Below are 16121 nucleotides of genomic sequence, written 5' to 3'. Positions count from 1 at the left end.
GAAACCACACCCAATGCTGCTTGGGTGACCAAGAACCTAACGTAAGATAGCCCAGAAACCTAGAGGAAAATCAAATACTACTGCTATGCTGAAGGAATGTAGCAATATACTCGTAGATCTGTGCTTTGCTCAGCCATTATCAGAGAACTTCCTCCTACAGCAGATGAGAACAAATACAGAGACCCACAGCCAGACATTATGCAGAGATTGAGAGACCTTGGAACACTCAGACCTAAACAGGATGTCTCCATCAAATCCCTCCCCTCGGGGCTCAGGGAACTCTCAGGAAAGGGAGACAGAAAAAGTATAAGAGCCAGAGTGGTTGGAGAACACCAAAGAATGAAGACTTTCTAGACACACTAGGACTGGCATATATAGAAACTCAAATACTGTGGCAGCATGCACAGAGTCTGTGCAGTTGTACAACATATGAGGTCCTAGGGCTGAATAGAAAAGTGGACACGCACACACACACACACACACACACACACACACATTCCCAATCCAGAAGCTATCTCGACAATTGATAGTCACATGCAAATGAAAACTAAACTTTATCTAAGAATCTCACTAGAGAAACAAACTCAATAGCATATTTGTCAGTTCTTTGTCTCGTAACATTAAATCAGAGTGAGTTTTTTTTTTCTACATTACAGGTCCTTTGTGTATATATTATGGCTTCTGACTTGGGGTTTTTATGGTATTCCTGAGTGTGTGAATGTGTGTATCTCTGCATCTCTAAGCATTTCTTATGCTTTTTCTTTGGCTCCTTTTCCTGTCTTGTTGTTTTGTCATATTCCAATTTGTTTGCTTTTTATTTATCTTATTTTATTTTATTATTATTTCTTAGATGCTCATTTGTTTTTTTAAAGAATGAAGAAAGGATGTTGATCCAAATGGAAGGGGAGGTGGGGGAGGAACTGGGAGGGGTAGGGGAAGAGAACACCATAATCAGAATATAGTATATGAAAAAGAAATCTGTTTTAAGTAAAAGACTGAGAAAAATCTCAAAGAACTAATGCTATTTAATACAGAGGGGAAAGAAATTTACTTCATGAATTAGAAAATGCTATGAAAAGAAATTAAGCAGGAAGAGACCTCACTGACCTATTCAAGCAAGAGAAAGTCTCTTTAGTTTCACTTGGGGATTAGAGTGAACTAAAAAGGCATGTTTTGTGTATGTGGCTCTTCTTTTGGTATGTAATACAAAGAAAAATTTTAGATTATCAGTACAATAACTTTGTACTACTATTAACACAATCCATTATGTGAAGAACAGCATTAAAAATGTATTCCCAAACTAGACTGTTCCTTTTGTTTCTAATAATCCAGTCTTGAGTGGGATTCTCCTCTGTATGCTGTGAATACCATTGGTTAATAAAGAAACAGTCTTAGGCCTGTGATAGGGTAGAGTAGACGTAGGTGGGGAAAACTAAACTGAATGCTGGAAGAAAGGAGGCGGAGTGAGGGAGAAGCCATGGAGCCACCAGCAGAGACAGACATGCTGGAACATTGCCAGTAGGCCACAAACCTCGTGGTAAAATATAAAATAATGGAAATGTGTTAAATTAAGATGTAAAAGCTAGCCAATAAGAAGTTAGTGCTAATAGGCCAAGCAGTGATTTAATTAATACAGTTTCTGGGTGGTTATTTTGGGAATCTGGGCAAGCAGGAAACGAACAAGTGGCCTACTACTATACAATCTCATTACTAGCCTTTGTCAAGTGACTGTCCTTTAGAAACCTATAAGTTTCAACAATCCTCTCAATGCTGACAAAAACTCAAGATCTCCAAGTATAAGAAACCATCTCAAATATGTCTTAGAACTTGAATGTGATTATTTAGAAAACTCTGCATTAAGAAATTAATGTTTTAGACTGTGTGTTCATATAATAATCTATTACATATTTACCTTAATCGTTTTATCAATTATTATGAATGTTTGGATTTAGAAATGTTTATTCTACAGTTTGCTTACATGCTTGTAACATTTTAATAGGCAAGGAAGAAAAAGAAAGTGCCTGCACTCAATAAAATGATAATATGACCAACTAAAATATAATCCATTAAATTATAAACTCCTCAAAATAAATGACAGAAATGTTTACAATGAAGTGGTAAGTAGAGGGGCTAGAGAGTTGGATTAGAGTTTAGGAGCACTTGTAGCTCTTGCAGAGGACCTGAGTTTAGTTTCTAATTCCACGGTCAAGTGGTGCACAGCTACCTGTAACTCCTGAGGGTATATATATGGCATACATTTACACAGACAAACAACATAAACATAAATATCATTAAATCTTAAACTAGAAAAATGAAAAGCAGAAAAACAAGCAAGCTTCATCATATATAATTATTAATTCAAACTTTGAAAGATACAGTGAAAATATATCAAAATACTAATGACAGCTATTGTTTTACTTAAGTTTTATCTTTTGAATTAATCAAACCAATTAAAATAAACGTTTGCAAAAGACATAGCTAGAATTCTAATTTAGTGTAACACCAAACATAGCAAAATGCTTAAGCTATTGTTTTTAAGCTCATATTCTCATTCTAAAAATAAGACTCAGATAAGCTTACATTTTTACCTTATGAAAACTTCCATAAAATAATGTCTTCACTTCGTCTGTGTCAAATGTAACCGTTTGTACCTCGCCTCTTGTATCCTTGTTAAAGAAAGATAGTGTCTTGCTAGAAGCTGCAATCAAGATAAAATCATTGTCAAAGTGTATACATGGTGTGCTTCTTATTCAAAGTACACAGTATTTCTTGTTGGAGAAACTGAAAAGAAGTCCATTATCTGCCAGGGAAGATGTGTCCACTGGTGCAATAGTGGCACAGCTCCATTGGGGTAACCAACCACTCTCTGCTTGGATCTGTGCTGCATTCCACAGGAGGGATTTCAGGTCTGGCACTGTATACCTGCAAAGGCTCCCACAGCTGAGGAGGCCATCAGCCAGAATCAGAGCGGGGGAGGGGAGGTTGCTCCTATTTGTTGGTAAATGAGCATGCTATCAGACTACCTTCTGAACACACATGTTCATAACCATAGGTTAACACCACTTTCAGTCTTTGACAGAGAAGCTTCCTATCACTGCAGGCAGTGGCTACTGCTGAGAGTCATAACTAGTCAAACTGTCAATAAGAAATGATAGTGGAGTACTCAGCCCTAAACAAGACATCTCAATCACTCCTTCCAAGACTTTGAGAACACTGAAGAAAAGGGGGCAAAAAAAAAGTTTAAAAAAAATAGAGGATAGAGAAATGTGCGACAAAAACAAACAAATGTCTTCTAAACGTGGCGTAAAAATTGCACTCATGAGCTCGCTGCAGTTGTGGTTGCCTGCACAAGATTGGATCCATTAACATTCTTCATGGATGCAGGAGAGCTCATGAGGCCCTACCTCTCCTTAAACAACCATTGTCAATTAATGGTTGCCTGGGGAGATGTTTGCTTGCTTCTTCAGTGGTGTAGCCACTGAAATGCTGTCCACACTCCAATAAATAACTTCCCACTCACTCATGTATGGAATCCAAATTAAATTTAGTGCTTCACAAATAAACAATAAGTCAGTAAGGGTCAGAGGGAGAGGGCTCTTGGGAAGAAAAAGGGTTGCAGCAGAGAAAGGAAGAGAGATGAGAGAGGATACGGGAGGTAAAAAGAAGTAAGATTCACTATGTATGATAAAAATTGTCCAAGAACAAATAATTTTCTTAAATAAATGAGAAAAAAAGAATTATTTCAATTGTGAGAAGATGCAATTTGAGTGTTTGCTGACATGTTATTTGAAGACGTTTAAATTTAAAATATATACCAAGTAAATAAATATAAATCAATACATATATATCCAGAAGGTTTCTGGAGATAGAAAGGATAAAGCATGGTCAAAACAATAGATAGTTTAGTTGATTCTGTGAGTTTCCTTGTGATATACATGACCCCTCTGAGTCCTACAATCCTCTCTCTGCCTCTTCTGCAGGATTCCTAGAGCTCTGCCTAATGTTTAGCTGTGGATTTTTACATCTGTTTCCATCAGTTGCTGGAGGAAACCCCTCTGATAACAATTGAGCTAGGCACCAATCTAGACTCACAGAGACTGAACCCAACAACCAGGGAACCTGCATGGAATTTACATAAGCCCTCTGCATATATGTTACAGTTGTGTAACTTGGTCCTGTTTTGGGACTACTAAGAGTAGCAGCAGGGACCATCTCTGGCTCTGGGACTCTGCTCCTCATACTGGGTCATCTTGCCCAGCCTTAACACAAGAGGAGGTGTTTATTCTTCCTGCAACTTGCTTTTCTATGTTTTGATACTTATGGAAGACCCTTGCCTAAACAGAAACAGAAAAGGAGTGAATTGGGGGTGGGAAGAGAGGATTGGGGGGAGAAGAGAGAGGGGAAACTGTGGCCAGGGCATAAAATAAATAAATTTTAGAAAAAGAAAAAAAAAGAAACTAGACATAGGGTTTAACATAGGATAAAGTCCCTTACGATCAGCAATAACTCCAACTTGTGGTCTGTAGTCTCTGTCTGTAATTTGCCAAATTGCAAAGGGGTCACTGGGAGTTTCTGGGAGAAGTCTAAACAATAATATGATCGTGTATGAAGGAGGGAGTCCGTTTGGATGCAGTTCTCTGTTGGATGAAGCAAAATAATAAATAAATAAATGGGATTATTCATCAGTAAGAGACCATTTTAAACTTTTACACAAGAATCTCATTATAGGTAATACTAAAACCTAATCATAGTCACCAGGCCTTAGAGCAGAAGAAAAAACCTTGTGACACAAACAAAGGAGCAAACACTTAACAGATTGCTAATAATTTGATCAAGTCACAAAAGTGTGGGAAATTACTAAATAGCCTTTATCTTCCTATCCATAACTACTTTTTTCTAGACACATGGAAGTACTCACTTTAAGATAGCAAACACTATGACTGTAGATACAATAAAGAGAGGGAGTCTTACCCAAATATACTTAATTTCTAGTGGCAGGAATCTGGCAATGTAGATAAAATGGCTTAAAGTTGTAATTTCTCTCTTGTTCTCACTATGCTTTTATACTTCTAAATTCTTCCCTGAACGTCAAATAAAGCACCTCAATAAACTTACATATTCCCCACAACAGGACCAACTGTAAATGTTTAGGCCTCGTACATATGCAAACAATTAGTGATGAAACAAGGATGTGATTCAACAAGACAGAAATGAGTTTTGGCTATAAAGACATGAGACAAAATATTTCCATCCCTTGTGTCCTTCTAACATTGAATAAACCATTGTTCTGGGAGAATGTTTGAAATAGAATTAATGCTTTTCTGTCTGATACTATGTAACACTTTCTCCCAGGAGGCAGAACAAAAGCCTAGAGAGTAGATCTGGGAAGGAAGAAGCTATTCCTCCACAAGCTTTGGCAGGGGGTACAGGATGCCTCTGAAGGCTCACTGTCCTGAGGCAATGTCATTAACATGTGCCAGGGTATGATGTCCTCTTGCTCCTTGGGCATAATCTCTGAGAAAGCTAGCACGATGCCTTTTATGTGTTTAAGAGCTATCTTTTCATGTTTCCAGTTAAAAATACTGATTCTGGTTTTTTCCCTTTATTACCCCCATCTCTTTCATTTAGCCCATTTTTCTCCTTCCTTAGTGAACCAACAAAAATCTGATTACATTTATTCTTCCTTTCAAGTCAAAAATTGTGACTTCTGAAGAGACAATAGGCTGCCATCATTTGAATTCATATTTTGAGGTGACAGGAAAAGTTAAATATAGAGTAATACTGTCCACTGGAAAACTTAGCATATTGAACCATTGTAACTAAGTATAAAAAACTTCAGAATTTATAATGGATCAAACTATGCTATGTGCTCCTCCTTAAAACAAATTTCTTTTGGTTTTAGAATTAGCTTTCCATTGGCTTGCCTCATGCATTTCAAACTTCAGACATTATTTTCTGACCCTCTTCTACCTTTCTGCAAGTTTTGTTTCTTCTTGTCCTTGCTTTCCCTGGACTTGCCAAACACATATTTTTTTCAAAATAAAACACCTTCGTTTTAATGACTAAGAAATATTAATGTCTGTTATCATACCCAGGTGCAAACTTTCATGAAATAGAATACATCTAGGGCTACCCAGCAGATTGCTAGAGTGTCTGCCAGTAACAACTACCCTCAGCCCGCCTGATTGTAGGCAAGCCCTTCGTTTTCTAAGGTCTGAAACACGAGCCAGAACGTTTGCTCTCGTTCCTCACTTATTCCACCCAGCACTTCTGCACCACAGGGGTGAAATGTTCAAAATAATAAACGGCCTTCCTGTTTTAACAGCCTCCCTCAGAAGAAGGGAGTAAACTGAAACCCTAGCCTTCAGTTCAAGAGTGTGTTATCCATCGTGTTGTTACCAGGATAAGAGGCTTGGGTCTGGGAATAATGAGGTTTGGGAGACAGTTTTATGTGGACAAGCTGCTACATAACCCTAGGAATATAATTAAGCTGTGTTTAGGAAAGCAAAACAGCTCAACCATAAGGAATTTTCTGGCAATCCTTAAGTTCCAAGATTCTAGGAAACCAGCAGCAATTCCAAGAGCCTCCTGACCACTCGAAGAAAAGGGGAGTCCCATTTTCAAACTTACGCTGTTGGCTGGTTGATAAAGGCATTCTTCTGAAGCCTGTAGGCGGAATAGCTGGGGAAAGACCCCGATTCCAAAGACACCCCTTGGACAGAAGCAAAATTCTTCTCTGTCAGGTTGTAAGCTTCAAGCATCTTAAAGCCTTGACATCAAAGGAGACGATATTAAATGAGTACATTATAGTTATGTTAGGATGAATATCTTGAAATCAATTACCTGGAGGACATACAAAGGCTTACCTGGTGAGGTGTAGCCATCCAGATAGATGAGAGGACAACCTGGAACATGCAATGTTCTTTCAGTATGAGTCACCAGCATAATTTAAATAGATGCACAGAAAGTAGCAATTCACATGTACAAAGCAGAGTTTTTCATTTTTAATATACGATTTATTGCTAGGCATAACACACACATAAGTACAGCCCTGCCTAGGAGTAGTGCTCTGAACTTTTCTCACGGTCGCCTCCATCAGCTAATAGCACAGGAACTGTTGCTAATGGTTGAGGGGAAGAGAAAGGGATTTAATCTACCTTTAGCATCTGTGGTGGAAAACTGAACTTGAAATTTTTACATTACAAAAAAAAAAAAAACTAAGCCTGGACTGACTGAACTGAGAACACGGCTCAATGGTGGAGCATTAGCCTAGTATATGTTAGATCCTAGGTTCAATCTCTAGCACTCCAGAAGAAGAAAAACAAATAAACGGAAGGAAAAGGCTAGGTTTCTCAGTGTTCTCTTTGAGCAGAAGCTAGAAAGAGACCAACTGATTACAAACAGGAAACCACCTTACTGAAATTCTCCTATATATACAATTCAAAACTGAAGAGTACCTTGCCCAAATGCCATAGGCATTAGGCTGGTAGGAAGGGGATATATTAAACTGATTTCTTTCCATGTGGGGGTCATTTTATCTTGAAAGCTAAAAATGGACCTCTGGCAAGCACACATTTAGACTGATCTCAAAAGAGCAATGATTCACTAGTTTCAAGTGATTTCCCAGAGTCTATTCATGCCCTAGGCTTGATCCCACACAGTATGGATAACTGCCTATAAGCAGCTATTTCTCAGATGAGGTCATGACTCTGCGCTGACCGTGACTTACTTGAAGTAGCAGTTTCACAAACAAATGTGATGAGATTGTCCTCGATCTTCTCGAAAGATTCGAAGTCATCCACAATGAACACATGCCTTTCACTGGGCTTGCTGGCAATGTTGGCGAGTTCATTGTAGTCCACATCAGCCACACCAACAACGAACACACTGAATCCTGCAAAGTCCCGTTGACAAGGGAATCACATATCCTCTTTCCATCATTTATTGTTTGAGCAATCAAAAATGAGAGCATCAGAGATCATGCTGTACTCTCTCAGCATGGACAGCAAGTACTTTTCAGGCACAAACTCAGCCTACGAGAAGAGTGTGTACTCTTAAATGAAGATACACCTCTTCCCTGCCACCCTATTTCTGGCATATAAAACTCAATTCAAATGACACCCTAACAACCAAAATGTGAACCTTTTAGTAGCAGAAGGGCTGTGCAGTGCACCTCATCTTCCACAGACCCACAATGCAAACACACAAGTCCAACAGCTCTGTTGGGTTCCATTAACAACTTAAATGCACAACAGGCTGTTTTAAATTTGAATTCTCGAACCTGATTTTTTTTCATCAAGCTTGTGCTCAATGGTAACACTGACTACCTTTAAAATAAAAACTACAGTGCTTACTGGAAACAAACATTCTACTATTTAAGCAAATATAAGTAAAGTTTTCATTCTAAATGCTTAATTTGACATCGTAAGAAACAGGCCATCTAAGGATTGAGATATTTACTGACTCAAGCATTCATATTCTCTACTTTTCTTTATGGCTGAATGAAATTCCTTGTGTATGTATATCACATTTTTGCCATCAGTTCATTTGTTCTACTAAGGGAGGTAGACAAGGCTCAGAATGAGAAAAGCTCCTTGGGCTCTTAAAAGCAGATCCTAGCTCCTAATTTGTATATATGTGTCCTCATGTGTCCTGAGTGTGGATAGAGGCCAATTACTAGAAAAGAGCCCATGACAAGAGAAAATTATACCGTAAGAGAAGGGAAGAGAGCACATACCATGGGAAAATAGTTGGAGTAATACTTGGGGTAGAAGGATACAAACAGGGGTAGAGGTTCAAAGAGATGGCAAAAAGAAGCAGGTGGGAGAGCAGCAGCCAAAGTCAAGTGTGTATGGAAATTCCATAAGGTAAACTATTATTTTATAAGATACTTTAAAACTAAAACTAAAGGAAAATGGAATGGCTTCATACTAAGTGTGAATTACAGTCTCAGACAAACAATTGCGTGAGCTGATGACAACTTCCGTGCAACCAAGTTCTCTACTGTTGAGTACAGCAGATCACACCTAGCATAGAATACTTCCCAAAATATGCTCACCTGAAGCCCTGCTTGGGGCAATGGTGCAAGAGACAACCTTAATACAAATCCTAGAAAAACCTGCTTTTCAAAGAAAACCAGCCTACAAATCGCAATCTAAGAGAACCTAGACAACAATGAGGACCCTAAGAGAGACATACATGGATCTAATCTACATGGGAAGTAGAAAAAGACAAGATCTCCTGAGTAAATTGGGAGCATAGGAACCTTGGGAGAGGGTTGGAGGGGAAAGAAAAGGCAGGGAGGGGAGCAGAGAAAAAATGTAGAGCTCAATAAAAATCAATTTTTAAAAAAGGAAAGAAAAGCCTGCTTTCCTGTCTAATAAGTCTAAACAACGAATCAACAGATCCATGTTATCAAGACTCCTAGGATGTCTGGTTGGCGAAATCAGCCCCAGCACCATCGCCCTGAGATCTCATACTTATTTGCAGACTGCCTTTCAGCAATCTGCATTTGGTCTGCACCCGCAAGGATGAGCTACGGCGGAAGGAATCCTATGGCTTCCCTTGCACAGGAACCGGTATCAAGATTCATCTCTGATAAAGCAAGAAGCCTTCCCTAGGATTATTCCATTATCATGGTTTTCTGTAGTCTTCCGCCGTACATGGGGAGAGTCAGTTGACAACCCTGAACCACATCTCAAGATGTGAGTCACATCACATGTCATTCTTAAGAAATTAGCAATTAATTCCCTAATTTAATACAAATTAACACTTTAATTATGAAGCACACAACAAAACAAAGTAATAGAGTAAAATCAGCAGTTTGGATCTCTTATACTCCCTCTTGCATACTTAAAACTTAAAGTATTATATGTCATAGAGTCCGTGTTTGTGCTTACCTGACTGCTGGATGACAAACGCCGCCTTCTTCACCTCATCCTGTGACCGGCCATCTGTAACCACAACTAGCACCTTTGGGACATTCTTCCTCATGCCGCTCTCCCAAGTCAAGACTTTCTCCTTGATGAACGTGAGGGCCTTGCCTGAAGAGTGGGGTATGAGTGCTTTAGTGTCAACATCGGTGAGAACTTCCATTGACCATGCCCAGGTGACAGGGGAATGACTATCAGAACCAGATGGGAGCTGGCTTCCATCATCCTGCCAGCCCTGGGAAGAGATGGCCTGCACCGGTGATGCTGCACTGTACCTGTTCTTGTGTTTCCTCCTCTGTACCGAATGTTCTGAAGGGCTCCAAGGGCCATAGCCTTATCGTTGTATGTGTTCAGCTTGAACTCAGACTTGACCTCATCACTGTACTGCACAAAGGAAACCTGAAGGGAAAGTGTCAGTTATTCAGTTTGACCTCGGTCTTCCGGAAGTTCCTCCAGTGGCAAAGTGGGGACTTAGGGGTCTTGGACTTAACAAGTTATTTTAAACTCAATACCTAATACCGAAACTGTGACCTGCTGTAGTCTCATTACTGTCTCTAATTTCCAGTCTCTAATGAAACTGCAATCATTTTACATTAATGCCGAAAATTTCGTATGTGTCTTTCTCCAAAATGTAAGAACAGATGAGTCCAGCAGAGTGACAGTGATGGCCCAGTGTCAGAAACAAGAGCGCACCATCATGGCTCATGGACTGTTGGCTCTCAGCCACCTGCTTCTTCTCATGGACCGCACTCGTTCAACACAGTACACAAAAATGTCATAGCATGATCATAATCACTAGTCATAACAAACTTAGTAGCAGTATGATTTACTGTGATTTATGTGATTTAGAGGTTTATAGTCGACGCACATGCTAATACTGGGCAGTCCCTACTTTTCTGGACTTTGATTTCCTTATCAACAAGGTCAGGATAATTATATTTACCTTGTAGGATCGTCTTAAGGATTGATAACCACGTATTCAAGTGAAGCTAAAAGTGCAATTAATAGGTATTGTTTTTAGAAATCCAAGAAATAGCAAATAATAGCTTGGATAACATTCTCAAAGGAGTTTGGCAGATCACCTCAAAGGGTTTAGAGTCAGAGTGTGGATGTTCATTTATTCATGAGTGTCCTGGAACAGTGGAGGAGGGTCTTAGTTTTGGGACAGGTTACAATAAAATGACTAATCATTCTTTGAGGCTTCTTGCATAAACATAAATTTCTCTAGCTCCTACTCTAGTACAAAGAAAATACGCTGGAGATGATTCCATAGGAATTTAATTGGCAATTACCATCTTAGAAAAACAAACTAGCCTGGGGTCACTAATGGACGTTCTTCTGGCTGGGATGATGTATACGATGTAATAGCAGTGTTAGACACACACCCTTTCCATGCACTATTCTCACGCTGAGGGCACGACACGGCAATGCATTGAATGTGCAGAACTTTGGATGACCCTCCACGGAATGAGCTTTGTGGGGAGTCTCAAGCAGGATGTTAGAGTCAGAATCTCCTAAATTCGCCAAGAGGAATATCATCTAAACAGAGAGGAAAGCTAAACGAATATTTACTTTTCTATTCGCTTATCCCCAGCACCAAATCCTTTCCCAAAGATACGTGCAATGGACGTAGCAAACCGTAAGGTAAAAAGACAGACCTGATACTGAAATGTCTTTCCACTTTAATAGAGGGCTGAAAGAAAACAGTCGACACTGCTAATAGTAAAATAGCAGGACATTACAGCTAAGCAGGCTCTGCTAATGCGACACTCACCTGAATCCCCCCAGGGTTGACTTCATCAAAGGCCCCCACGGTATTAAAGATAAATTTTACAACTTTGTTAAAATTGTCATCTCCAATACTCCAAGAGGCATCCGTCAAGAACACAATATCTGCCTTAGCCCCTTTGCATACTGAAAAAATAAAAAGGAAAAAATCCAAATCTTAATTTTCTCGTCACTTGGCACTGTATAACTGAAAAGCATATAAAAACCTCACTACTCAACGTGTGGCTACATGGGGAACTGCTTGCCTTCAAGCCAATAAGAAATGCGGCCTCCTGGACCCAGCCAGGCTCCTGAGTCAGAAAGAGTAAGATGTCCAGGTGGTGCAAATATACGATAAAGTTAAAGAGCCCTGATCTAAGTGACCTTCAGTTTTGGCTCTGTGAATACACTAATTAGATTCATTATGTAATATATCCTCTTGCCCCATGCAATTCTTCAAGCTGCTTCAAACAATAAATAAAGGGACTCAAATTAAAAGCAATAATAACCAAAGTTAAAGGAAGGCCACCAGTGGGTCTGGAGATTTTTCGATATAATTATCATATATTTAGCACAAATAAAAGGTTGCCTTCATTTTCAAATTAGAACATCATGACCATAAGTGGGGAAATAAGAAAGAAAAAGATAAAATCTTTAATTTGACTCATTTTTGCAGCCTAAAAAAAAAAAAAAAAAAAAAACATTTCTAGGGCAATGTTAAGAAAACTTTAGCTCATTCACACTTAAGGTATAGAAGTGTTACTTGAAAAGCAAGGTGGAAGTTTGGGCTGTGGGTGGCAATAGTGTGTGAATAGGGCTTCCACCACATTACAAATGCACCAATCTGGTCAGGAGAGCGATTGATGGGGAGGAGAGAGCAGGAGAATAAAGATAACCGTGCTATCGCTCAGTTTGCTGTGAATCCACGACTTTCCTAGGAAATGAGACTCTTTTTAAAAACTTAAGTTTTTTTCAACAGTCTAATTTAAAGAGGGTCCTTATTTTACTCTTTAAATAATACACTTTTATTTTTTGTTTCATTTGCTTTTTGGTTTTTCAAGACAGGGTTTCTCTGTGTAGTCCTGGGTGTCCTAGAACTCACCCTATAGACCTGGCTGGTCTCGAACTCACAGAAATGTGCCTGCCTCTGTCTCCTGAGTGCTGGGATTAGAGGCGTGTGCCACCATACCCAACTTTAAGTGTTTAATTTTAGTTATAAAACAGTTTTAATAAGAGTCCAACCACCTAGAAAAACACTTAGAAAAACACACTTAGAAAACTTAGAAAGAAAAACATTTAGAAAAAAATAAATGTTTTCTAAATATCAAAAAGTGGGAAAAAGAATAAACCAGCAATTATTTTGCTTAAACTGAACTTGATGCAACAACACTAAGAAAAGAAAATGTCCCCAAATAACTCAAACAGCAGGGTTAATAGCTCAGTGTGTTTTCACCAATTCACTGCAGCTGACAACTGACTCTCAGATTTTGATGAATGGAAATATTTTTAGCTTTGTGTAATCTGGGGCTCTTCTCAGTTCAGAAGCCAGGAAATCTAACGTTTCAGATACAGCCTAAAAGGTTCACAGCGCCTGCCCAGTGTGACTGTGGCCGATGGACACAGATCCTGTTAGATCTGCTGCAAAACTGAGGAAACGGAGTCCCAGCTAAAGGGCTGGGTTAGTTTATGACTGATTTGATTCACCCCAAAATGTGCCCAGAAAAGGGGAAATAAATTACTGGTAATTGTTTTTTCCTCTGTAAAAACTCTTCAGCAAAAATAGTATCAGAATGTTCTTTATCAATTCTAGATTGTGTGTATGTGGCGTGATTCCTCGGATCCCTGCAGGCTGATTGGTTTTTATTTTAGCTTTACTTACCATCACGGGCAGGTGGAATAGTGGGAGGAGGAGAAGGCGTGGGCGGTTCCGTAGGAGCCTCTGTTGGTTTTACAGCTAGAATTCCAAAGAATAGTTAGAAAAATGCACGGGTGCACATTCCCTACCCCACAAGGAAAGGAGTTCTTTAGGCCCTAGAAAGCACAGGTTCAGCAATGTCTAAGGAGAGATAGATGACTTTCTGTCTGGTCTGCATCCTCAGTCAGCTCTCAGATCAAATGACGCTGCGAAAAGGAGAGGTTCGGAAGGAGAACACGGGGCCTTCAGAGAAGCCACATGAGTAAAAGCCAGCAACGTGTTCACCTTCTCTCTGTCATCAAAGTCATCTCTCCCTTCCTCAACCCTTGCCTTAAAATACCACCAGTGAAGACCATTGCTACAAAGGTCCTGAGTTAGTCACATACTCTGCTTCTGGGAACCATCTTCCTAGTGTTGCCGCCCCATGGAGGAAGGGCTTGCTCGGGTACCAGTGTGCCTCTCATTCTACTGTCCGAGTCACTCAAAGCTTACTGGTCTGTTCTTTGATGGGGACTCCCGGCCCCTCCAGGTTCGGTGTCTGCACGAAAACGGTGACACCATACTCTGCCTCTGGGGAGAGGCCAGTGAAGCAGTGACTGGTTTCCGATCCTCGCACTGTAATTTCTTGTCCTCTGGTTCCTAATTGTGACAGCAAGGAGGAACACAAGTGTTAATCACCCATCATCTGTCAGGCCAAGTCACCATGGTTTATAAACAAAACCTGCATGGCTGCAGGTTAAGGTGTTTCCACTATAGGCTCAGTTTGTTTTCTCCCACACATACCATCTGCAGGGCTCAGTTTTAGCCTGTAGGAAGTAGCTGCCCGATGAGGTGACCATTTGACACAGAACGTATCCCATCCAACCTGGTAAGTTTTCAGATCTGTCACGTTTAAGTACACTACAGAAGAAAAAAAAAATAGATTCACTTTGTATTCTAAAGATAAAAGCATACTTTGCACCATAATACAATGTTCAAATATCCACAACAGAAGAAAATTAAAATAAATGCTTGAAATCTCATCATGTCTTGTTATGAGAGACTTACATCAAACATGTATGAAAATGGGGCCGAAACAAAATCATCCTGCTTCTCCACCAGTGATTTCCTTATCTTTTTACCTTGAGACAAGGCGTTGCTTTATATATGTGTGTGTGTGTGTGTGTGTATGCATATGTGTGTATGCATATGTGTGTGTATGCATATGTGTGTGTATGCATATGTGTGTGTGTGTGTGTGTGTGTGTGTGTTTGTGTATATGGCTATTCTGGAATTCACTATTTAAGCAAGACTGACTCAAACTCAGAGATCCACCTGCTCTGCCTCCCAAGTGCTGGGATTAAAGGTGTGCACCATACACCTCATTTCCATCAGTGATTTTCAAGGAAAGAGATTATATAATCCCTAAAAATTATGAGTGTCATTTATGGGAAAGGAATAAAAAAATTAAAATACTAGCTGCTTAATCCTACAATATTTATTTTAAGAAAAAAACCTTTGGAACAACAAAATCCGAGGACAAATAACTGATTTGGTATTTCATCAGATTATATCAATAATTGCAAGTGATGCATTATCATCCAATATCAAAAAAAAACAGCAACACAGATCACTGTGGGTTAAATGATTTTGTACAACCTTAATATTATAAAAATCAAAGTATAATATTCTCTATCAAATTAGTATCACCTCTTCCTCATATATATATATATATATATATATATATATATATATAATCTAAGTTGCTTAGAGATTCATCTGGATATTTTAACTAGACACAAAATGGTTTACCAATGTGATACTACAGAAAACGTGTACATTAGGGAAAAGTAAATTGCAACAAGATGGCCTGGAAAGTTTTGCTACACCATTTCTTATAATCCCAAAGCGATGCCCAACTCACATGTGGTGCCTTGATCTGTGAGGGGAACGCTGAGTCCAGAGTCATACTGAGCATAAACACTGACGTCATAGGTAGTGCTGGGATTGAGGTTGTGTAATGTGTATGACGTCACTTCTCCAACAAAGGTTTCCATGGGCTCATTGGACCCTTTAACAGTAAGAACACAGAATTAGATAATCGCTCGCCTCAGTTTTTGCTCAAAATTAAAGATGTTAACTTAAAAATCAAATGGTAGGATGAACATATGGATTCCAGTCATCCTTTGGGCACGTTTTACCATCTATGTGCCTCACTGTACAGTGACTAGGGATCTGCAAGTCCAGTCTGAAGTCTGCAGTTTTATCCTCAAAGCATAGCACAGTATAGAGAATGAAGTCAGCATTTATCGACGACCCTTTAGGGAACCCATTCTCTCCTTTCTTCTGAAAGCCTTGCTTTGCCAAAAAAGTGCTTTCCACAGACTACACACTCAATTAGCATTTGTGTTTGCCGTAGTGGTGATCTGAAGACATTTATCTCAGGCCACGCTCCACATTCACTCTCTACTGGAGGGCCTCCGTTACTAACGCCCCTTCCTTCGCACTCCAGGTTCTCCACACGTCTC

The 16121-nt window shown here is 39.5% G+C and overlaps 1 protein-coding gene across 1 annotated transcript in view; it reads right to left on the bottom strand.

Annotated features, from left to right (window-relative positions):
* The window catches only part of Col12a1 (collagen type XII alpha 1 chain), a 108023-nt gene that overhangs the window by 25042 nt on the left and 66860 nt on the right, over positions 1–16121 (bottom strand). Inside the window, exons 40-51 of the mRNA XM_041679795.1 lie at positions 15518–15664; positions 14398–14514; positions 14107–14253; positions 13579–13653; positions 11707–11846; positions 10208–10331; positions 9900–10043; positions 7730–7894; positions 6867–6905; positions 6631–6769; positions 4495–4637; positions 2589–2698 (exon numbers count right to left, since the gene is read on the bottom strand). Of these exons, the coding sequence (XP_041535729.1) occupies positions 2589–2698; positions 4495–4637; positions 6631–6769; positions 6867–6905; positions 7730–7894; positions 9900–10043; positions 10208–10331; positions 11707–11846; positions 13579–13653; positions 14107–14253; positions 14398–14514; positions 15518–15664 (1490 nt within the window). The remainder of the gene's footprint in view (positions 1–2588; positions 2699–4494; positions 4638–6630; positions 6770–6866; positions 6906–7729; positions 7895–9899; positions 10044–10207; positions 10332–11706; positions 11847–13578; positions 13654–14106; positions 14254–14397; positions 14515–15517; positions 15665–16121) is intronic.

This window comes from Microtus oregoni, unplaced genomic scaffold (genome assembly GCF_018167655.1).
Source record: "Microtus oregoni isolate MIOR12 unplaced genomic scaffold, Mior012 000032F_ref0000030, whole genome shotgun sequence".
In the NCBI taxonomy this organism is placed as follows: domain Eukaryota; kingdom Metazoa; phylum Chordata; class Mammalia; order Rodentia; family Cricetidae; genus Microtus; species Microtus oregoni.
Note: the sequence above shows the minus strand (reverse complement) of the source record. Positions and strands in the feature narration are given on the sequence as shown.